A 24,294-nucleotide genomic window follows, 5' to 3' on the forward strand; every position below is an offset into this window, starting at 1 on the left:
GACTTATAACTTACCCATCTATCAGTGGCACGTCCTTTAGAATTCTGCGAGCTGCCGCGAGGCGATCTCCTGCGTGGGCCGCGAGCAAGATCCTCGTCAGTAGCTGACCAAGGACCATCACGCCCACCACCATCCTCATCCTCCTCCTCGCTGGACCCGCAGCGCGTCCTTACTAATGTCCTCATGCCATCACCATTAACCCACCGGCTCACCCGCAGCACTTCCTTCAACCGGGTTGCAGGATGGCCAGGATGTAATAGGATCGTCGATCCAACTCGTCTCGAGTTGCGTATCTAGTTAACTTCCACAAAAGGATTATCTAACATGACCATATTCTTAATGGCGACAGTTTAAAGACCATTGTTGTACGACAGTGATAAAGATTTATCTAAATTTTTCGAAAATTCTTCGAGGACTTTCTCAAACTCGTAGACTATTTTGTGAGATCTCAATAGCGAGTTCTCCTGGGATTTGGGAGGAATCCGGCAATGTTTTTTTACTGATAAGATCAGCCGGAATCACGCACACGATTTTATCACCACGTAGAAACACTCCGTCTCTTCTTTTGCTAGGATAACAGAGTTCAGGAATCAACGTTCACCTTTCTCTTCAACCGACTCTTCTTATCTTCGGCGCATTCGTCTTCACACATCCTTGAGCCCACCCTAATTTCTCACATCTAGTGGCCTCGAAGATCCACTTTTTCCACTGTCGCGATAGCTACTTTAGGCCCTTCCTCCTTTGGTTCTATCCAATCTTTCAGATTAACCTCCCGGTCTCATTGCCATACACTCCGTCCGACGCAGCTGCTCAGCGTTTCTTATTCCTCTCGTCTTCTGGTTTTTTGTCCTTTAAGTGGAATGCCCTCTTCGTGTGTGTTACTCGTCCTAGCACTTAATATCTCCGCGCCGCAAAGCCAACCGTCTTTAATGCGGACGCTGATTTTTGATCACAGTGTTGCGATGCATTTAAACCGATTTATCCAATTCCTGCCGTAGCTTGAAATTTGTTCGTTCACTTTCGGAATTAATCTTCTGAAACGTGCCTCGTTGAAGCGTGCCGTTTGTGCCAATGCCACTTGCTCGAATGTCTGCACGTTGATTCTTTGCCGGCATTTACCTAGTCGATCGAGAAATCAATTACTTGATGAGTTCCTCCTTGATAGAGCTATTCTTAATAGCAAGATGTACTTAGTGTGCTTTCCAACTCCACCCGTTACAAATTCTGCGGAGGCGAAGATGACTTTCGAAGCATCGAGTCGCCTCGGGGATTTGCTTCGATAGTTTGATCAGGTAGACAGGCTTTCAGTGGTTTTCCCTCGTTCTTGCGTCGTCTTTCTATCAACTCTTAAGGATTGAAGGCCTCCGAGTAGCGCCCTTATCGACTTCTTCACCGGCGCTCGAAAGATCTAAAGCCAGTCAGTAATCGAAGACACGTCACCCTTTCCGCGATCCTCGCCAGTGCAAAGTGCCGCTGGTTGAAACCACTTAAGCGAGGTTATCGATGTCGATGGTCTTTAATTTATGTCGGCACCAGTCCTTGGGTTCGACGCACTTTGATCGAACTATCCGCAACGGGTGTATTTAAAAGAATTGAATTCCAGTTAGCTCTGTTAATTAAGGCAACATCTCAAATGTCGAATCTTCTCACCGTCTTGTCTAGTACGCGCTATATTCGCAGCTTGTGCCACAGTTGAGAATTTCACAGAGCCGTTACCTTCTCGGGGGTGTCGTGCTACGGACGGTGGTCCCACAGGCGGTCCGCTCGTTACCGTCCTGAAGATTAATTAGACCGGCGAGACGGAGATGTCGTACTACCCGAGCGCGAAAACCTTTCCCTAGTTCCTTCTTTATTCCCGCGGTCGGGGATCAGTGTTCCGGCATGTTTTTTGATACGCGATCCATCTTCCGATATCCTCGCGACGGTTCTCTTTTTTCTCTCTTTCTCTCCCTTTAGAGAATTAGCCCTTCCTCTTCTTCGTTGTTACTAAATCACTTGCATCGGCCACGTCGTTTCATAATCGTGCGGCAAATGTCACTGTCACACAACGCGGCCCGTAAATCCGTCGCGATTAATTCGGCACTCGATTAAGTTGCGCGATTAATTGCGCACTTGGAACGCGGCGGGCGGATCTCACGGCGCCACAGCCAACGGCTTCGACGTCACTAGGAAATGAATTGCTACTCGGTCCGGATATTTTCTAACTTCCGCTGACCTGTAAGAGGTAGATTTTTCTAACTCGTAGCTCGATTTGCGAAGAAATATCACGTGGAGGAATCTTCGACGAGGAATATAGGTCGGCGAATTGGTACGAGTTGAAATTTACGTGATAGTTCGATTTTAATTATCGCAAAAGTTTTAAAATGCACTATTAATGTCACTTTGATAAATTACATACTCGATCGAACTGCATTTTTAAATTTGTTTGCCATCGCGTCGCGCAGTAGCCATGAATGAACCGATAGTGGATCAAAAGAACGTAATTAAAAATTAATATCCACATTAACAATTGGCTTTTGTAACAATGATGCTACGTACCGAGAGAAATTAACGCCAGCTCAAAGTCCCGGGTAAAGCGAGTAGAATTTTCGGTCTCCCTCTAGTAATAATATGATTATCTCCTCCATTAATGTCTTACTCTCGTCAAAATTAATAGAGACCAGATTGGTTAGCATCGCGTCGGATTACGGAAAGGCGATCAAGTTGGTGCATAGCATCAGCTATAATTGATGACTATAATCCGTTCGTCACTGTTATTCCCGCGGGTATTTCCGTCGCAACATTTCGAGTTATCGTAACATCGAACGTTACGGTGATAATTCTCGCGTAATCATCTATAGCCATAATTTTTTTTTGACACGTAATCTCATTTTATGCGTCACATCGAACGATCGTAATCTTCTCATCGCGGTTGATAATTCGACAGCTTATAGAAGACAGGATAAACCGAGGGAAGGGGATGGCTTGCAACAACGAGGCCGTTAACGTCGATTGCGACTAATGAGTTAGCTTGTTCATAATTATCGGCAGACGCGCGGTCGCTCACGCCCGGTTAACGCCGTGATACATGGTATTTATCTACATGCCAATGATTAATTAATGCTAACGGCATTAGCGATCATGTCTTTTCAACAGTTGCGGCATATGCCGTATTGTGTATTAGGTGCTCTTTAACTATTCCGCCAATAATACCCATATCAAATTTTAACAGTAAAAATTTTTATTGCAAATGAGTGAAGAGAGTCATGTTCGATTAAAACGGATCTTGGTGTCTACAAGAAATATTTTGTGTCAACTTTTACAATTTCCAATTCAAGCAAATTATGCGTTGAGTATTTATTGATCTTGATACTTATTGTTAGACTGAAGCTGGAGTAGATACGTACTTTATAAATTAAATTGATAAGCAATTTAATATTACTGATGCTAATATAAGTATCTTAAAAATAATACAAATAATTTATTTATATAAAAATTTTTATATTTTTGTAAATAAATTTCGTTTCAAAAACTTTATCTTTCCAAAAGACAATTTTGCACAGATTTTATTCCGTTTTCACTTTTACATTTCTTGTGGAAATCTTATGAAACCTGTTAGGGGAAAGGAAAATTATGCATTAACAAAAGGCTTACCCTTCTGTTATGTTAATACGGAGGATTTTCGTCATATATTTCTTTCGTTTTATGAAGAAGATCTGAAACAATTATAATTTGCTGGGTACACGTTTTGAAACTAGAGGTAACGATCGGTGCGAAAATTTAACTTGATACAATCGTTCTCTATATTAATCACATATTGGATTGTTAATTAATTTTTAGCAATGTTTTTAATTTATAGAATTTTAATATATAAAAAAATACAACAGACAGATATACAATACCGTGAAAAGTTTGGAACAATTCTATATTTTATTTGCACAGCGGATATATTTATCTAGCATCTGCCACATTGTTTATCGAAGCATGTGTCTATTCGAACTTATAATGAAAAAACTTTTTCACGCACAGAGAAACGAAATTTCGTTTCCCATATCGAATGCAGGTCATCGCGGTGATTTGAACTTTTATTTCAATCGCCGTTCGAGCATATCTTTTTTTTTATAATAGGGCACGTTTGATGGCGTTAATTGACGCGAGGGAACTTCATCGACGTCGTAAGTTTAATATTCGAAGACGCGCGCGAACGACCCATATTTTAGCGTGACGTGGAAAAGTGACAAGTTAATTTAACGATCGGCAAGATGTACAGTCATCGCTGATAGCCGCAGACTTTTCCGTAAAAACGCGAATCGAGACGGATGCACCTGACAGCTGCGTTTCTCGGTAGACATTTCGAACGTTTCTTTCAACAGTGTATCGAATCGCCGCCAAGTTACTGGAATTGCTTTCGACGAAACTATGATAGATTTTTCTGTCAAACACGAATGGGGTGACTCTGTATAATTATTTCTATTCAGCGTTTGAACTATATAAAATCGTTGACATCTATTTATCTATTTAAAACGGCAAATTATCTTTTGAAACTGTGCTTCTTCTCACAATTTTATTTACCGCAACTGACTTGAAAATATTCCAATATTTTTTATGAAAATCGTTTTGTATGTAACGTTGCGACGAAGGGTGTGCGATTTAAATAAACGCGATGCTTCTCCGCGAGATCTTACCACGGACGTTTCTCTCCGCCCTTTCGTTCCTATAAAAATTCCGGTGCTCGTTCCGCAGGACGGTACACGTCTCATAAAAGTTTGGATGCGGATGCAGGACGCATCTGTTCCGCTCATAAAAAGTCACAGAAGTGAAGTTCCCGATATAAGATCCTCCACGCGATTTTCCTCGCAGGCCAACTACGAAACTTTTTACGAAGCTTTTCAATACTAGTTTTGCCCTTCACGAAAGCGAGATTGCGAGATCCTGTTTACGGGCGTGCGGATGAAACGACCGGCATGCTCCGGCAAGAAACCCGGAATGTCCTCGAAATTTCGTACGTGATCCTACTTCGATCTCTTCTCCGACGTGTGCAGTGGGATAGGTCGGCGCAATCACGACCCACATATACCGGAGGGGTGGTTCCGTCGGGTGGGTGCGTCGCGACGCGGACGACGGCGCAGATCGTGCCGTTGCTCGCGGTCCGGAGTTGAAGACCCGACTGCTGGAAACGCACGCAGGAACTCCGACACAGTCGAGGGCGCAGGCGCCTCCGCGTCTCTCTGCGATCTTCTCCCGTTACACGGAGGCTGCCCCGTCGCACCGCGTTGCACCGCGCAGCGACGTGCATCTCCGATGCCTTTTCGAAGTGTCGCTCGCTACACTGAACCAAAACTGTACATAAATACAATAAAATATTCATTGAATTATGAAAAAATAATGAAAATTGGTCCAATGAATTCTCATAATGATTTAGCTTATAAAACTATTACTAGAATGCATTGCAAGAACGAATATATAGTTGTATAAATGAATCCAGTTATTATATATCAATGAATTAACTACATTAAGTCGAACATTAAGTCGGTCATTGATTAACGATCATTCATTGGACCAAAAATGAACAAAATTTTTTTCAGTGTACTCTCTTCGACACCGCGTGTCACGGTCTTAGGCCGAGCACGCGCTACCTTCTTTCTCCGCTATCTTTGCTGAACCCCTGTACACAAAGGGTACATACGTGCGCTTCGACAACACATATGTCACAACGATTGTACACATGGTTTATCGAATCGAGTAGCTCCACGCGTGCTTAAACACGCGCTACCAGGGCGCCGGGTACAAGTTTTACTTTAGATACTTACGATACTATCATTTTTCGAACGACAGAATAACGCTGTATTTATTGTCATTGCATTCTCGCGTAACAGATCAGCAAATTTTGCAAGGATTATGTACATGGTTTGCTGAAATGATAATACCGCGTGTGCTCAAAGTAGCTACCCTGTTATTAAATATTAAAAGATCAAATTTAAACCAATTCTTTAATAACATTTTGTTATTTTTAACTTCCAAATATAAATTAAAGTGTACACTGAAGAAAAAAATGTAGTAAATTTTAATAAATATTAGCTTGAATAATATAGTTGAATATTTACTAGATGTGAACACATATTTATTTGATAAAAGCTCTATTAATTTGATTTAGCCATCGTTTTTTTAAAAATTTTACTTAATTTATTTTTATAATAAATATATTTATTTATTGTAGGTAAATGTTAAGAGTTAGTACTATCCAAACAAATATTTCTTAAAATTTAGTATATTTTTTCTCAATGTATTATTTTAATATGAAACACATATGTATTAAAAACAACCACATCTAATAAATTTACTATTTTAGTGGTTAAATCGCTCAGTTACAAAGTAAACAACATTTACATTAACGTATGCACTTAACAAGTAGTAAATTAAATTTGAGTCAGATTTAATACATTTCTTGAATTAAATTTGATTCTATCGTTTTAATTAAATTAACGACATATTAAATTTAGGAGCAGTTGCGACTTACAGGAATGATTAAAAATAACTTAAATTGGGTATAATTTAAGTTATTTTTAATCATTAAATTAGGGACATTATAAATTCAGCAGTGAACTCAAACAGAACAAAAAGTCAAAGTGACATCAAAATAGCTCCAAAAAGATTATTAAAAGTCACTTTTCTCTATCAATGACGATTCATTTTAATGTCACTTTGACGTTATCGTGACTTGTTGTTCTTGGATATCCCGCGTGTCCTAATTTCACTTCGGAGATTTATATCATCCTTCGGCAAAGCAACGCTTTATTTATTCATGGAATTTTTGTGAAATAAATTAGCGAATTTTCTTGCAGATTACTTGATATTGGTTGAAATTAAATTTCTTCCCTTCCAAGCGTGAACGCGTCAAACTTCCATCGTATGCATACAAGTTTTATAGCGTGCAGACTTGCTCGTTCGCGTAAAGTAGAGAAAAAAGAAGGTACTGCGTCGACCGCCCCTTACGTCCGGGTTACATCTAGTCTTCTTTCCTCGAAAAAACTGGCGAAAAACTGGCACTCCCGAAGATAGGTCTGTAACCTCGCAATTTTATATCGACCGTTCCTGCCGAACGGAGAACTTTTTATCTTGTGGTCCTGCACGGGATGGAGGCAAGGGTCTAATTAAACGTGCAGAAAAGCGAAGAGTGCATCCGTAACTTACAGACACGTTTTTACTTCGTTCCCTCATTCTATGAGGAAGCGCACGAATGCCTAACATTGCTAGAACTCTAGATGTACTAGGATAACGCAATCCTTTTATCTGATCCGGATGCCAATAACTTTCCTATTTTAATCGCTATTTTTGACTCGATAGTCTATCATCCAATAAGCAACTAATAAATAATAAATAAGCTTAATAAATAAACTAATAAATAAATAAGCATTCTAAAAAATATCGGTGAATTTAATACCTTTATTGTGGATTTAATACTCATGCGATGTCTATATAATTCTCACTGTGTTGGTGTTAATGTTAACATTATGTGGATTTCAAACCTCTAGCGTTTATATCAACACCATTATGGTGTGGATTTAAAATTCATGGTCTTAAATCTACTTCATTTTGGTGTTAATATTAACCACCAACACAGTGAGAATTATATAGACACTGCTATTTTTAGAGTGTATAATTTCCTACTCAACAATATAACCCTAATATAACATACGTGTGTTATATTACAGTTATAGGTTATAGGTATTGTTGAGTGAGAAATTACAATTAACATGTACGTTACATGTAACTTGATGTTTGCTGGGGGATAGTAATTCTTTAATATAATATGGTATTATTAGACCAAACATGGCTTTTGCGCTCTGGTACATTTAGAGCTTTAGATATCGCGAATGTGTTTGCCGGCTGTGCGAATTCAGTCTAAGTTTTCCCCTCGGACATCCAGCACCCCGGGAATTATTGCTCGGCAAGTTCTCCGCAAGGAAAGTTGTCAGGCCCTTGCGTCATTGTTATGTATCATACCAGCAACTTTATGTTGTATCTTACGTCGACTTCCGACGCATCGCGATATACTGTCGCGCCAATGGTCGTGCCACTTCCCTGGTGCACGGGATACGCGCGGTTTTATCTTTTATTCCGACAGAACGCGGACGCCCGTCTTCGACGTTTCGCATTCGTATCTTACTTTGTCTCAGCGTGTCGCCTTTTCGAACGACGTGAGATGAAGACCACTAAAGTTTTTCCAGTTCAGAATACGCTGGGTTCCCGTTTTGTAGCTATAAAACACTGCTATGTTACAAGATTTCAATACTTCTTTTTTGCCTTTTCTTCCGTCGTATTTCGCACTGCGATACCTACGTTAGAGACGGGATGATTGGCCTTGAGAATAAAATGTTCGCGAAAAAGAACAGAGAAACACGTGGTAGGGAAGTAGGAGGATTCTGCATTAATGTCTCCGTGGAGGAACAGCACGGACTACAATTTCGTAAATTACTTTACGCTGCTACTGCGAGCTTTTGTAGTATAGATAATAACGGAGCAAGGGAAATTTTTGCATTGTAGGAAAGAAAGAAAATATGTCGAGAAATAATTTCGCATATTTGTCTCTCTTTTTGCCCGAGAAGGAAAGACTAGACAGAATTACTGTTATATTTAAATAGCTTCATAGAGATACGAGAAAATGAAAGACTGCTAAATACTTTGACGCAGATATGAACGATTATTTAATAAAAATATTTTATTGATTTTTACGAAATTGCTGCCTCAAAGGAAGAAATCAAACATTATAGATTAGAATAAATCGAAATGAATCGAATCAGTTTTGTTTATTGATAAAAAAAATAATCAAAAGTTTTGTTATTAAGTTTTACTATAAATTCTTAATTTTTACAACTTGGTCATACAATAAAAATAATACATAAACGTGGTATTTCTTGCACAGCAAAAACATAAAAAAAGAGGAATTTATTCAATTCGAATTGCGGCGAAGCGGATCACCAGTTTACTAAACTGATTTAGCAAATTATATCCTGTAAAAATCATTACAACAATTTACAAAAGTTTTAATATACAATACTTTTTCGTTACAGTGATTTTATGTGATAGGCAAAATTTCTTCGTGTATTCGTGATCTCTGCGCTTGTATCATTGACTGGCACTGGATTACACACAATATAGAATTGTTGTTTATTATTTCCGGTGCAGAGGAAACGCGCGAAAATAACTAGCATGATTAAACAGTCTATTTGGAACACAAAATAACGATTGTTAATTAAGGTCCGGCTCCATCAATGTAAGATGTTTTTTTCTAATTCTAAGAATTAAGAAATGATAAACGGTAAATTAAACCAACATTAAAGTTAATCTTACGTTGGTTGAACCGGACTTAACCTGTCTCAAAACTTATATTGATCCGATTCGTCTCAGGCTACCTTATTGTGGTAATGTTACGTGAATCGGAGAGGGAAAGAAGAACTTTTTTAAATCTTAATCGAGATTTTGCGGATGACCGGCAGAAAATCCGTAAAACGAACCGAAGTGTTTGCAGAGGACGGATCTAATTTCGTGTGTATCACGATGATAAACAGATTCACTTCCTAAGAGATAGGAAGAGGGAAGATATATAGCTTGTCGGGACTCTATTTGGTCCGAGCTATCCCGCCATCTTTATCGAGTTATCCTTTCGTTAGCTCGGCCTAATCTCCCTCTTTGGTTGCCTCTCGCCACCTACTTGATCTCCTACCGACCGTTCTCATAACTTTGATTCCCGCCGTGCTTCTCCAGCTTCTCTTCACTCTCTCTCTCTCTCTCTCTCTCTCTCTCTCTCTTTCTCTGTCTTTCGGTAGCGTTGCGCCTCCCTCTCTTGCTGGCATATTCATCTCTCACTGACTCAATGCAAATTTCGAAAAGCCTTCGGCTCTGGTCATAAATCAGGTTAACGTTATCCAGGTTCACCCGTCGGCTAACTGGAGTCGCGTTCTATGTGCACGTCATATAGAACAGGCGCCCGTCATCACGATCTCATGCTGGCCTCTTTTCCACCTGAGTCCATCGCGATTGCGGTCATTGCGATTATGATAACGATAATCGGATGGAATAGTCGCCTACGGCGTTTTGATGTTCCGTCGTTGCGGTTGAAATTATTACTCATCTCGTCTCTCTTGATTATTATCAGCCCGATATTTCGGAAAAGTAGAAAAAGAAAAACATATAACGGATATACGTCCAAAGAACATGATTGTTCGCCCGAGGCATCGGGAAACCATTTATTGTAACAATACATGGAAAGAACAGTTTTGCTGAAGTATCTAGAGATTTTTAGTTATAAATAATTATATAAAACACTTAAAGTTGCTATTCTCTCTCTCTCCTAGAGTAATATTTGTTATAATTCATTATTTCTTGTCTCAAAATATGACACGAATTCAGCATCATATTTTTATCACAATGGTTTTTCCGTCCTATAAATGTTAATAAGTATCTCTTATAAAAGTAATAAAATGCACGGATTGAAAACTTGTACTTAATTTAGCATACTTCGGAAAGATTTACTGCTTTGATTATACCCTAATCTCGTTTTCTTTTTGTAATTTTCGATTCAATTTGGTGTCAGTCGGCAAACGTAATATTTAACGCACAAAGTCAAAACTGGTCTCGATCCAGAATAATTTTGTGGCGACACTCGATTATTGGGAAGAAATAGCGTGAGAAGTATAAATAAAGGACGCCAGAATATAATACAACTGGCAAGAGAAATTCCACCTGGTACGAGGTATCTCTAGCTGGCTTTCGATCGACGCTGCGTTTCGTGTGAGACTATATGCACAGCGGTGGGCGTTATCGGATTGAATTCAATTTTGGCGTAGAATAAAAGCGACGACGAATGTACGAATATTGGGTCATGGTAAGCGAGGGACTTGCATGCAAAGGGACACGAGTGATCAATTTTGCAAGAGCAATCGGTATTACGGAGTTTTTGACTTCTTTCATCAAAGAGTCCTTTGAATTGTCGATATTGAACTGCTATTTATTCTTTTTATATGAAGAACTTATGAAATCTATAATTTTATTTGAAAACCATAATAAAATATAAAAAACTAATCGAAATATTGAACATTGTATAATATAACTAACGAATATTAATTGAGATGCTCGGTGTGGCGGTATTCGTGTATCCATGAATCCGGAAAAATGAACGGAAAAATGAATGGCATAAGCTGTCTTCTTCCTTTCCTTGATAAATCTTCGTCTCTAAAGAGCAAGAATTTCGAAAAACTTATGCCGTTTAAACGTCATAAATTTTATTAGCCTGGTTAGGCATTTAAAAAGTTATAAAGTTATAGGCATTTAAAAAAGTTATAAAGTTTGTTTATCTTAAAATCTCCTTTTAAGTTGTGACAAATGTTGTGTCATGGCTTCCCGTTTAATTATATAGCAAGCTGTAGTTATATAATATATATATTATGGTAATAATTGTAGCAAGAAAACAGTATTTTCCAACATACTATCGAGACGTAAGGTACTATTATAAGCTGCCGTCCATTATGCTGGAATAACTGCTCGCGATAGCAGGCGACACTCGATTATTGGGAGAAATAGCGTGAGAAATATGAATAAAGCCGAGCATATATTGCACCACCTGTACGGTATTGTGCAGCGATTCGCATGGTACTACCGGCGTATCTTCGAGTATTCGATTGTAATTAGAATTTATTGCTATAGACCGGGAGGCACCAATACACAAAAGACGTTTTTGCATCGATCGCCAGTTGGGGCATGAAATCGTGCAATTTATTGTAAAAAAGTGTAAACGTATTAACGAATTTATTCGACTCAATAGTGAATTTTCTGTCTCTTTGATCACGTCATCGATAGACCATAACAATTTGTAACGACGGACTTTACTTTTTTTATTTTCACATCGATCAACGATATTGAAAATTATTCAATTTTTGTGTGAAAACCTCGTATTTTCACGCAACGTACGCGGGAATGGGAAAAGTGCCGCCTGCTCCCGTTGTTACTAAAATGTGCGGCGATGAATCGGACTCCCCGACGCAGATATTTTCACAGCTCATAATATACGACTACAGGCCGGGGCTATCTCTTCAAATTGCGTCCACGCCCAAAGTGGTGATCTCAATGTAATAACGACATCGGCCGGGCGTTACACGATACCTACCATTAGCCTCATCGACTGAATATCGATTGACCCGCCTCGTGCGCGGCTAGAAGAGAGTATTCGATGAATTCCAGGAGGAAAACGATAGAACGGTTGTAGATGAGAATACAAGGCGTCGACGATTTTTCATGTCGCTCCGCGCGTGAATTATTCATCGGTCGTGATAGGCATAAAAGTCGCGAGTCCGAGATGAAAATGTTTCGTGTGAATGTAAACCGAATGGTATTCTCAAATCATACACTTAAGATCGAGAGTTTTGCGATGCTGAAGAGGAGAAATTCGTTTCGCGTCATTGATCTTGTATAGGTATATCATGTGGTATGATATTTTTTAATGGATATTCGTGATAATGTGGCAATACCATAACTGACGGTTCATGTTGTAGCAAAGAAGAATTTTGTATATTCTTTTCTGTTTTGGCCTTTTATCGAAGCGTAAAGAATAAAGATTGATATCCTTTCGGAGCTGCGGTGTCGAGAGAGTGAACTAGTCAAAAGAATTATGTAGATCGATCATATAGAATGTAGATTACATCAATAATCGAATATTGCAATAAATTAATAGCTGAAATGATATAGGGTGCGGCATCTAAAACAAATCACCGGAATATGTCGCAAATTGAACTTGATAAACAAAAATGTTTTGGATAAAAGTTGCGTATTTGCAGGGGGTTGAATAATGGTAAAATTAATTTTCGATAAAAATTAATTTTTCAAGATTATAAGAAGATTATCGTCATTTTTTAAATGAAATTATATAATTTTTTTTATATAATATGATTCCTTTAATTATTTTGCATACAAAAGTATTGAGGTAGAAATATAAAAAATTAATAGATTATGAGATATTCCTTTAATTATTTTGCATACAAAAGTATTGAGGTAGAAATATAAAAAATTAATAGATTATGAGATATTTTATTCTTTATTTTAGCACATTTTGACATGAAATATAAATTATTTCGTAAACTATTAATTTTTTGATAACTGAATTTTAATACTTTTATGCACAGAATGAAATAAATAAATTGATGTAAAGAAAATATATAGCTGTTTTTCAAAAAAGATATGTAGTTGCAATATAATTTTTTAAAAAGCAACTATTTTTTTTTACTCCAATTGATTTATTTATTAATTTTTATCGCGTATGTTTATATAAAATTTTGAAATCAATCGACTGATCTATAGAAATTGAAGATTTTCTGTAAACAATTTATTATCACCAAGATTTTACAAATTATCATTACTGTACGGAAAAGATAATTATACTGAAAGATCTAACATTTTACTGGATATAAATTTTGTTGGAAATTTGTACTGATTATTAGGATATCAAAATTTTTTGCAGCATTGTTTACCATTTTTGAGTTTGTATTAAAAGATTAATTTCAAATGATAGGCAAATGAAAATGAACTACGCAGTTAAAGATGCACTATAAACCTACATATGTATATTCTAAAATGTTACCGTATACACAATAATATTCGGACGTTTCGACTGTCTTTTTAGTTTTTATATTTATAATATAACTTATAATTATTTATAATATAATATAATAATATAATTTATATTATAATTATTTTAACGATTAAATCCAATAAAATTATTTTAAAATCTGTATCCAGCAAAATTTTAGATCTTTCAGCAAAATCTTTCCGTGTGTCTGCTGCTTTGGTCCCGCGTGATTTTATATCACCGTTTTATCACTCGGAGTCTCGGGATATCCATTAAAAAAGTCGTTTGCTCCGGCGCGATTCATCTATCTGTAGAAACCGCCGCGAGACGAAAAGCAAAAGGGTGCGACGGCGTTTATTTCTTCCCGTACAGGCGCAAACCTCCGTACAGACGGGACAAACCATTGCAGGTGGCAAATTGCGTCGCTGCGGAGTCGACGTGTCGCACCTATGAGAAATTACCCGGTGGCATGCGGTGCGGTTCTCAAGCACCTGTCTAACGACGCATTTCCATATACACGCGTGGCCTGGCCATACATACGTAGCTCTCTTGTGCATAACTCCGTGCCCATGTACACAAGTCGATGCTTGCTTCCGTAACGTGCTCGTGACAGCTCCGTGGAGCCCGAAACAAGATCCTTCTTGAGTTTAACGGCTTAAGTGCTCCTTGTCGCGCGCTTGTGAATGCACCTTTACCTGCTCCAGGAAGCAGGAACGGTCGGTGGTAAATGGGAGTTGAGGGCAAAGGAGAGCCGGGACGAGAATGGAACCGTCTGCGATTCGGAGGTCTACTACGATCGATTATCGATAAATGCCTCATGGAATGCTCCCGATGGTCTGATTGTTAGACGCGGCCTCTTCAGCGCCGATTAACGGCCTGGTGCTGTCGTAACCATCTTCGGCGCGAAGATAGATGCATCTTGGAAATCGTAATAAATGGCGCCGCGAGTTTTCTCTTTCTCTCTTAGTATTTATTTTTTTGGTAACCGTTGCGCAATCAGGTTAATAAAAGTACAAGCCTCGTTACGTTCATTGCTGCAAATGATTCCTTTATTACCTCAAGTGGCCCTACACTTTTAAGTGATCAACTTAAAGCAAGAATTTGAGTTACATCCAATATTGAGTATGCACTACGGATAAGTATGCACTTTAAACATGTTTATCTTTTTGCCAAATTGAAAATTCTATCAATTCGTCAGAGTTAATCGAAAGCCTATTTCATAATCTTTGTAGGATTTATATCGGGCAAACATTACAATACAATTTACGGGTGTACGCGATCAATTATCGATAAATCGTTTGTGAGTCGCGTTCCTAGTGTTCCCGATCGTTGTGTGGATTCCCTTTAGCTTCAGAGAGTGTTAGCTAGCCGGATGGTGCTGACATTTCACATGGCAACCGACTGAATTCTTTCCAGTCACTTAGCACGACGGGTAAGAAAAATAGACTGGTGCGACGATTTATAGATTTTCTTTACGTCGCGAAAAATTTCACTTCTCCCAGTTTACGCCGCTAACAGCAGTCTCTACTTATCGCCGATCAACTTTGCTATTTGATTATTTGAAAACAATTGCGAGATTATATTATGTAAAAGGAAGAGTGTAATGATTCAGAATACATTTTAGTATACAGAAAGAAAAAATAATTTTCGAAAAATTGACTCACGGACGGGACAGTTTTGCTCAAGAATCTAAAAATTTAGCTAGATACAGATCTGACAATAATTTGTTGGACCATCAGAATAATTAGGTAGAACACTCAAACTAGTTGCTAGAATGTCAAAACTTTTTGTAACATTGCTTATCGTGCTTGAGATTCCTACGTAATTATTTTGATAATATAATATTTATATATACATTTTTTCGGATCTGAATTCAAATTTTTAGATACTTCAGCAAAATCGTTCTGCAGGATCTCTTTATGTATCAAGAAACATTTAAAACTTCTATCAACAAGAAAGAAGTAATTAATGAAACATGTTTGGCTAGAGGATGTCAGTGAGCGTTTCCTTCAAAGTTAGTTATACTCTACAGAGAGACATACATGCAAATGCGCTTTGGGAAAAACACTATTATTTGTTACAATCTGATCCAGTGCAACAACAAGAATCTTCTTTTTTTTCTCAACTATACGAATTCGCTAATGGTTGAAAGGAAATGCCCATTCTTTATTTTCCTAAAGTTGCTCTTCACCTTTCCTGTTGTTCCAACTTTGACCCAGATAGTCAACGTCGCTGGCGAACAAGTTCTACGAGCGAGTAGAAATTGTTCCTAATTGTTAAATGCTGTTTCCCACGATCTTTTACATTCTTCTCGTTATCATCTTTAAATTGCACCGCGCAGATAAGGCTATTTCCTTGGCTCAAAAGTCGAAAAATGGCCTTAAAATTCACGGGACAAGGTAATATTCATTAAGGCAAGATAATTTTTGTCTAGATTAGCGCAGTTGTAAGAATTGCACACGCTCCATCTTTGTGATCTTTCATGAAATTTTCTCTTTCGAGCAGTTTTCATGTGTGAGTGTGTATACACTTTTAGATATTAAAGGAGCAATGGTAGTAATCCCTTGAATGAAATAAGATTTTGTTATTTTTAACTTCCATGTGTCAAAATATATACATTGTAAAAAATAAAATGTTAATTTTAACTTAAAGACGTGATGAACTTTCTGAGACATGCAAAAATGTTAAAATTATAACACAAAAATGTTAATTTTAATATTTTTGGACGTCTCAGAATGTTAACTAGATATATATTACGTCTTTAAGTTAAAATTAACATTTTATTTTTTACAATGTATCAATCAGTTTCTGTAGTCGAATTGCTTAGTTTTGAAATAAACAACATCCATATTAAAATAAGCACCGTCTGTATTAGTATGCACTTAGTAAATAAACTAAATTTTACATTTCTTGACTAAAATTGTTTAACTCCATTGTGTTAGTTGAATTAATGACATATTGAGTAGAAATAGTGGCGTCTCGTAGAAATGATTAAAAATAACTCAAAGTTGGGTATGCTTCGATATTATGATTTTAACAGTGTGTATGTAAAAGTAAGTTTATGTATGTAAAATGATCTGCATCGGATCCTCGATCCTTAATCAAATCGACTCTGATAGGATATCAGCTCTTGCATCGTAACTGCATAATGATATCGTGGTATCACCACGTGAGACGGTAGATCTATTTGTCAGATTCGACGTGTCGTGAGTTATGATCGCTTCCTTCTCCCCTTTTGCCCATAGCAGCCACAATTCATCCACTTCCCATATCCGTGAGCCTCCTTTCTCCGGGCCTTTACCGATTCTTCTCGCAGCTTTATCTCTTTATCTCCACGGTGTTCTCGTTTCCTTTCGAAGAAACGAGAACAAAAGATAGAAATAGCATTCGGCGCTGGACCAAGTGTGCGCCGGCCAATGCATGCTGATAAACCCGTCGGACGAATTTAAATCCCATGATGGCATCCGCGGTAGCTTCTTCCCTCCGGATCCGTGCTCCTCGATCCCGGATCCTTCGCATTGCAACAATTCCTTCAGCCGCCGCGCTACGGCTTAAATGTATCACGCCGGACGATTTATTAACCCATTTCACGAGCAGACACTGCGAACTTCGAGGATTTCGTCGAGATAGATACCGATAACTTTCCACGTTGGAACGAACCCCCGCCGTCTTCGTGCTCTGACAGTGCTTTCGTGATTGCGATGGCGGCCATTTTCCCAGCGAGAATATTTGCGATCTGATGAATCGCCCGCGGTACCTCGACACAGAGAACACGAACATAAATAATATTTTCGTTGTGTTACCTCGTGAACCATTTTATTGAAATTGCAGACAATGCAATAAATTTCTGATAGCGGGCGTTGTGAATAGATTTTTAGTTTGTAACCATCTCGCTTCTTTTGTGAATTGGCAATTTACAATTTTATTTCGAAAATTTATTTAGCATCATAAGACTGACAGAAATATTAATATCCATTGCTTTTGTTGATTACAGCCCTCATTAGCAGAGCTTGCATCAATGAATGAATAAAAGACTTGACTCGTTAAAATAAAAGCGTATTTAAATAATAGCCGGCTGAAAGTACTGCCGAGGAAGTAGCCTAGCATAATTAATGTTACTGAAACATAAAGTCCATCCTTATTAACAATTATTATCGAAACTTGTGAATACGCATTCACAAGTTCCATTTGTGTATTAAAATTATCTCTTTTCTACTTTCTTAAGACCTCATCTCTTTACTGTACTAATAATGTAAAAAGTTTTTACATTAGCGAATCGTTTCTAGCTGGGAGGGGGGAGGGAATATGATCAGCGCGAAAAATCTTGGTTATAAAATAGTTTGTAAAATTAAATTATACAAGTCTCGAGTTAGTAAAAATAGCTGAGTTAGTAAAAATAAATTACAAGTTTAAGGTTACAGCAACAAATTTATTGAAGAAATTTATTAAATAAGAATATAATGTTCCGTGATATTTTTTATAGGAAAGGTAAACAATCCTACATACAGAAAAATACTTACTGTACACAAGTATTACTTGTTTCAAGTATTTTAAAAGTTTATACATCCGTAAATTTATCATAAGTTTATCACAAGCATCAAATTTAGTCAAAATGTATTCTGAATAGCAAGTTTATAACTTCGATAAAAATTATTACATTAAAATAAATTCGATTTATATAAAATTGCTTCTTCGATCAATTTATAATATTATTCTTCAAAAGAAAATAAATTCTTATTTTGAATAAGAATAATAATGAGTATTTCTAAAACTTGTAATAAGTATATTTTAAGATTATTATCACGAAAATATTTTTCATTAAAGATAATTGTTACTTAAAAGCAAGAAAATAAATTGAGTAATCACTTTTCTTAACAACAGAATGATATTTTTCTGTCTGTAGTAGAAAAACGTCGAAAGAACTTTGCGATCTGCACAGATAGCATAATGGAAGTAATTCTCAGTTTGCGTGCAGGTGTAAATTGGGCACGATCTCGGTGTTGTAAACTAACCACGGAGTTTCGTATAATTTTATTACTTACGCGTTATATCGCTAAACCGTAGTTGCATTATATTAACAGGTTTATCGAAAGAGGAGAGAGATAGTTAGTTCGCTTAGCATTAGAAAATTAATATTTGCAATCAAGTTACAGATGTCATCCACAAACAGATTGATCGGGTGTGTTTCTCGCAACTTTTTAAGAAAGCTCTTAGTATCTATTATCGCACTGAGAATAAACAATAGCACTTACTCCTCTATTATCTAGGGGCATACTTTATACAGACGTGCTTGCACAGTTAGTTTCCTTATCTCGCAGCGCGACTGCAGAACAATTGCATCGGCAACGATGTGACCAACGTTCCAACTCGCGAAAACACGTAGTCTTCCGCTTTCCTATCGTATTGTTGCATTCAGTTCCTTCGCTGTTTTCCTTGCGCGACGACGGGATAATTCGCTAATGGAGGGACAACTCGCAATTACTCCGGCGTTGTTCTTATCGCCTTTTGCAGCGACACTTTCTTGAAGTACCTATTGTTATTCCCCATCCTGGCGACATATTTTGCGCGCCACTCGAAAACAACTTTATATCGGGAACCGTCGTCGCTTAATTGTATTAATTAATTAACTACCGGGAACTACCGGTGAGACCGACTTACAGGCACATTACGGTAACAAGTTTGCGGTTGTGGAAAGACGGAAGTTGCTCTAGGTCAAAGTTGAACACGATAGGGACGTCGAGGCAAGCCATTCAATCCGCAAACAGGATTTATCTTCTCCCGCTCACTCGTCTTGCGTATCCCCATTTTGTCTCTCACACCTCTCTTTGTCTTTCTCTTGATTTTCACGTCCAACAAAGAGACAATTTCCTGATGGGCAAGCATTCTGAAACATTTTATTGGCCTCTCGCTTAAAACTTTAAAATAACTCCTAAGTAATTTAGTTAAAAATATAACATTTAGATTCGAAATTTTCGTAAAGGATCTACTCCAAAGGTATAAAAAAGTGTCGATTTTTATAATTTAGCTTATTATTATTATTATTAATATTAATATTAATATTTTTGTATCTGTAGTCATGAAGCTAGGAAGGATCAAAGGCGTAACATTTAGATTCAAAATTACGCAGAGCGGTGAAGGAAGATGGAACTAGTAATTTGATTTGCAAACACAATTTATTTTCTTTTGTTCTCCTACCACGTCGGTCTGTCGCTTCTCTTAGCCTTGAATCTTCTTGCCCTTTGATTCACTTATGACACTAAAAGACGATTTACTAATGGACAGACATCTGCGGAACGACTTTTACTTTGCTATCTTCTTCAACGTATGTCCGCATTATTGCTCCCTTTTATTGCACGCTTTTATTTAAAAAAAAATTTTATTCTTATTCTTATTCTGTCCGTACTATATGCAGTGTCATATACCAATTATGACAATGCTCGCAAATATCTCTCGACTTAATCAGTTTTTTTTCAGAATTTATCGCGTTATCAGAGACGGATATATCTGTCCTTTTAATCTTAAAGCATGGCAACACCTTTATAGCGAAGCGCACCGTGAACGATATAGAGGCGTCAATTCAATCCACAAACGGGATTTATCGTCTCATCTCCTTTCTGCTTCTCATCCCCGCCATAGATCTCTCGTCTGCCTCGATTTTCTTATCGTGCGGAAAGATTCGACGGGGAGTTGCTCTCCGAAGATTTCTAAAGTGCTTTCTTTTTTTTCTTCTTTCGGATCTTCCGGAAATGACGCTTATCCAGAGTCACCATTGTTCGATTTGTATCGTTCCCCGATTCTACTGCACTCTCGAAAAGTTTCGATCAATATAGTAAATTGAAAGTCGGGCTTATAGCGCCCAATGTTGACAATGTTGTCAAACGAGTTACAACGTCGTGGAAGACGGCATTAACGGATTACGCGCGCTCACGCCTAAAGCTAAATCGATTCTCTCTGAATAATCGATTCATTACCTACCTAGCACGCGAGATAGGTGCATCGCTTGCGGCGTATCGAAGGATCCTTCCCAATGTACACACGTCCTAACCCTCGGCTTCTAAGAAATTACTTTCATGAATCGCAGTTTGCCCGGGAGAAATTAGTACCGTCTGTAAATTATTCTTAAGTCAAAGAATTACGACCACGATCCTCGCTACCTAAAGGAATTACATTGGAAATTAACTTTCGAATCGTCTTTTAAATTGGATTTATATATTTGCGTAGAGTTTTCTGCTAGAGTACGATTAAACTTTCCCAATATTGACGTGTTGATACAGTCACTTGATACTGTCGCGTTAATACTGTCATTTCAATTAACGCAATTAACATGTTAACACTTTAATCCATCCTTTTTTTCCATCGTTTGTTTATATCCTCACGAATAAAATTTCTTGCAGCGGCATAAAAATACGTTCTTTGCTATAAACCTTAAATATTGTCTCTCTTCCGTGGAAAAACGAGCCGTCGTTTACCTCGGCATTATACCAAGAGGCCAGGGTGGTGGAAAAATGAAAGGATCGTAAAGTGGTGAAAACTTTATATTTCAAAGGTGTCAACAACGCTCGAGTAATGTCTGACTAACGAGAAACAACGTTTAACGGGATACCTGTACCACGATCGAGCTGTAATCGTTTTCTTGAACGACGCCATCGTCGAGAAAATACAAAGCGGGTAATGTAGAACAGCATTGAGTTGGATAGTTTCCTATACGACAGGGTTAAATAATATACAGTTTTAATGTAAACGTGACTTTTTCGTTGACTATACGCGACATTTCGTTTAAAAGCAGCGCAAATTACATTTTTTTAAATATCGCATTTGTAAAATGCTAACAAAAAATTAATCTGACATATCTATTTAGCCTGAAAATGAATGAGTACCATATTTCGTATAACAAATTAAAAAAGCCGGTGAGGCATTTAAAAGATTACAAATTTAATGTAACATTTAATGTGATTTACTTATATTCAAATGTTCTTTCATTTCTCGTTCTTTCTAATTAATTTTTAATTCATAAAATATGGTAGTCATTTTTATTAATAAATAATAAATATATGAAATAAAAAATTCTCTTAGAATTTATAAAGTGGTTTAAAAGAAAGCCATTATTCAACTTATTTCAATATACCTTCAATAATTGGAAAATCAAAAGAAATTATTACGATGCATAATAAAGTGATTTTGGTTACAAGATTGCCCTTTCAAATAGAACGTAGCAGAAAATTTAAAGCTTCCAAATTAAAATACATGAAATCTTTTATTCTGCGCCACTACTAACTGCTTTCTTTTTAATTTTGCTGATATATATTGTTTATAAGTAATTGATTTTATACGTTTTGTTTCTAAGCAACTCTGTCGTATTATGCTATAATTCATATGTTAAACTTGCTCAACCTCCGTGTGCTCTATGGATTCTCTCACTTTCGGTGATTTCGTGATCTTTAGAACGTCTTTTAAAGGCGGTGTCACCGAAACCGCTGCGCTTTCTTCTGAGAGTATGAATTCTTCATGAACAAGCGGGGATTCGAAATGATGGCCGAAACTTTTATAATCCCCGTGATCGTGATTTTCGAACACATGGTGGTGATGGTCTTCATGATGCTTATGATGATGATCATGTCCATGCTTATGGTGGTGATCCTCGTGATGTTTATGACCTTCGTGATGCTTGTGATGATGTTTATGGTCATGTCCCGCGTGATGCTTATGATCCTCATGGTGATGATGATGCTCGTGATGATCGTGATGATGTTTATGGTCGTGGCCGTGTTTATGATCTTCTTTATGATGATGACCATGCTTGTGAGATTCATGATGATGATGCTTATGATCTTGATGATGATGATGATGATGATCTTCATGATGACCATGATGATGGTCCTCTTTGTGACCGTGTTTATGTTCATGTTTGTGATGATGGTCTTCATGATGATGATGCTTGTGATCCTCGTGATGTCCATGTTTATGGTCATGTCCGTGTTTGTGATGATGATCCTCATGATGGCCGTGATGATGTTCTTCGTGATGGTCGTGCTTGTGCTCATGTCCGTGGTGATGCTTATGTTCCTCCTTGTGCTCGTGCTTATGATGCTCTTTGTGATCGTGTCCATGATGATGATGATGTTTCTCAGTTTCCTTATGACTGTGATGATGATGATGCTCATTAACATGGTGATGGTCGTGGTGATGATGGTGCTCGTTATGATGATGATGTTTATGATGATGATGATGTTCAGAGTGGTGTTTATGTTCTTCGTGATGTTCATGCTTTGAATGGTGATGATGTCCGTGATGATGCTTATGCTCTCCATGATGTTTATGCTCATGCCCATGCCTATGACCGTGTTTGTGGTGATGTCCATGCTTATGTTCATGACCATGATGATGCTCATGGTGATGATCGTGATCTTGATGATGTTTATGATCTTCGTAATGTTTATGTTCTTCATGATGATCATGCTCGTGCTTATGCTCATGACCGTGATGATGCTTGTGCTCGTGATGATGGCCGTGCTTAGCATGGTGGTCATGATGCGAATGATGACCGTGATGATGATCATGATGATGTCCGTGATAATGTCCGTGTTTATGGTGGAAGGAATGGGATTTATGATGGAATGACCTGTCGAAATCGTAAATTCTACGTTGTGATTCAGGGATCGGTGGGGTTACGATTGTGACATGACTAAGTGGTGACGATGTCTCGGTTATTCGCGTGATAATCTGCTTCGGTTGCGGAGTGATTCGTGGAACGATACTGGCGAGACTCGCGCCAAAAGTCGTCTCGAGAAGCGGAAGTGGAGTTTGACCATTTAGCAGTAACAATGGCTCTGGGAAGGTTAGCCCGAGATCGGCCAACTGTCGTTTCTTCTGATTTCTTTCGACTGGCGCGATAATGCCCGGTAGATTCTTGGGCACGAACGGTCGAGGCGGCTGCAATTGTCCCAGAAGCTTGATGGAGCCAACCAGTTCTTGTTTGGTCGCCGACACCTGCGGTCGAACCTCATCTCGTGTTTTAGGTTCCTGGCCAGTCGCTGCTGCCAGCAACAGACCGACGACCGGAAACCACGCCTAGGATGACAGACGAGCTCGGTAAATGGAGCCTGTTCGTGGAACGGCGATGTCTTTTGGATTGTTAATCTAATAGCAACTTATCATTATTGCCGAATTTTGATTAGTCATACACGGAAAGATATAACGTTGTGTCAGCAACATTAGTCAGCAGCATTCTAATTGAAAAATAATCTTGTTTCAATAACGATATTACTAAAACAAATAACATTTTATTAGACTAAGAACATAACAGTATTTGTTTCACTAATATTGTCATCAAATTATTTTTAATTAGATTGCTGTCGGCTAATGCTGTTGATATAATTATTTTTCCGTATAATAATTATAATACTTATATGAGAATATGACATCTTGGATATAAATATTTATTTTTATAATTTTAATTTTACTATAAGGGAAAACATTTAACAGTAACTAAATTATGTTTATATAATACATTCAATTGTTTTTGCAAAATAATTTCTCTGCTTTGTAAATAACAAAAATATTTGTTTATACCAACTAAATAATTTAGTTTGCATCAAATTACAGTTGTGTTCAGTACATTTTAATAAAAAATTTTTATTCGATATATTTTAACCAAATTTTTGTTGTTTTACAGCAAAATTTTGGTTTATAGAACAAAA

At 37.6% G+C, this 24,294-nt stretch overlaps 2 protein-coding genes across 2 annotated transcripts in view; both read right to left on the bottom strand.

Moving 5' to 3' along the window:
* LOC108727495 (dipeptidase 1) overlaps positions 1-249 on the bottom strand; it is a gene marked incomplete at its 3' end in the record, with an annotated part of 89,738 nt that extends 89,489 nt beyond the window's left edge. Inside the window, exon 1 of the mRNA XM_018455637.1 lies at positions 15-249. Coding sequence (XP_018311139.1) covers positions 15-139 — 125 coding nt within the window. The remainder of the gene's footprint in view (positions 1-14) is intronic.
* A 21,724-nt stretch (positions 250-21,973) lies between these two features.
* Positions 21,974-24,294, bottom strand: part of LOC108727496 (histidine-rich glycoprotein) — a 4,400-nt gene continuing 2,079 nt past the window's right edge. The window contains exon 2 of the mRNA XM_018455639.1: positions 21,974-23,665. Coding sequence (XP_018311141.1) covers positions 21,974-23,665 — 1,692 coding nt within the window. The remainder of the gene's footprint in view (positions 23,666-24,294) is intronic.

This window comes from Mycetomoellerius zeteki, unplaced genomic scaffold (assembly GCF_001594055.1).
Source record: "Mycetomoellerius zeteki isolate Tzet28-1 unplaced genomic scaffold, Tzet1.0 scaffold5, whole genome shotgun sequence".
Classification (NCBI taxonomy): Eukaryota; Metazoa; Arthropoda; class Insecta; order Hymenoptera; family Formicidae; genus Mycetomoellerius; species Mycetomoellerius zeteki.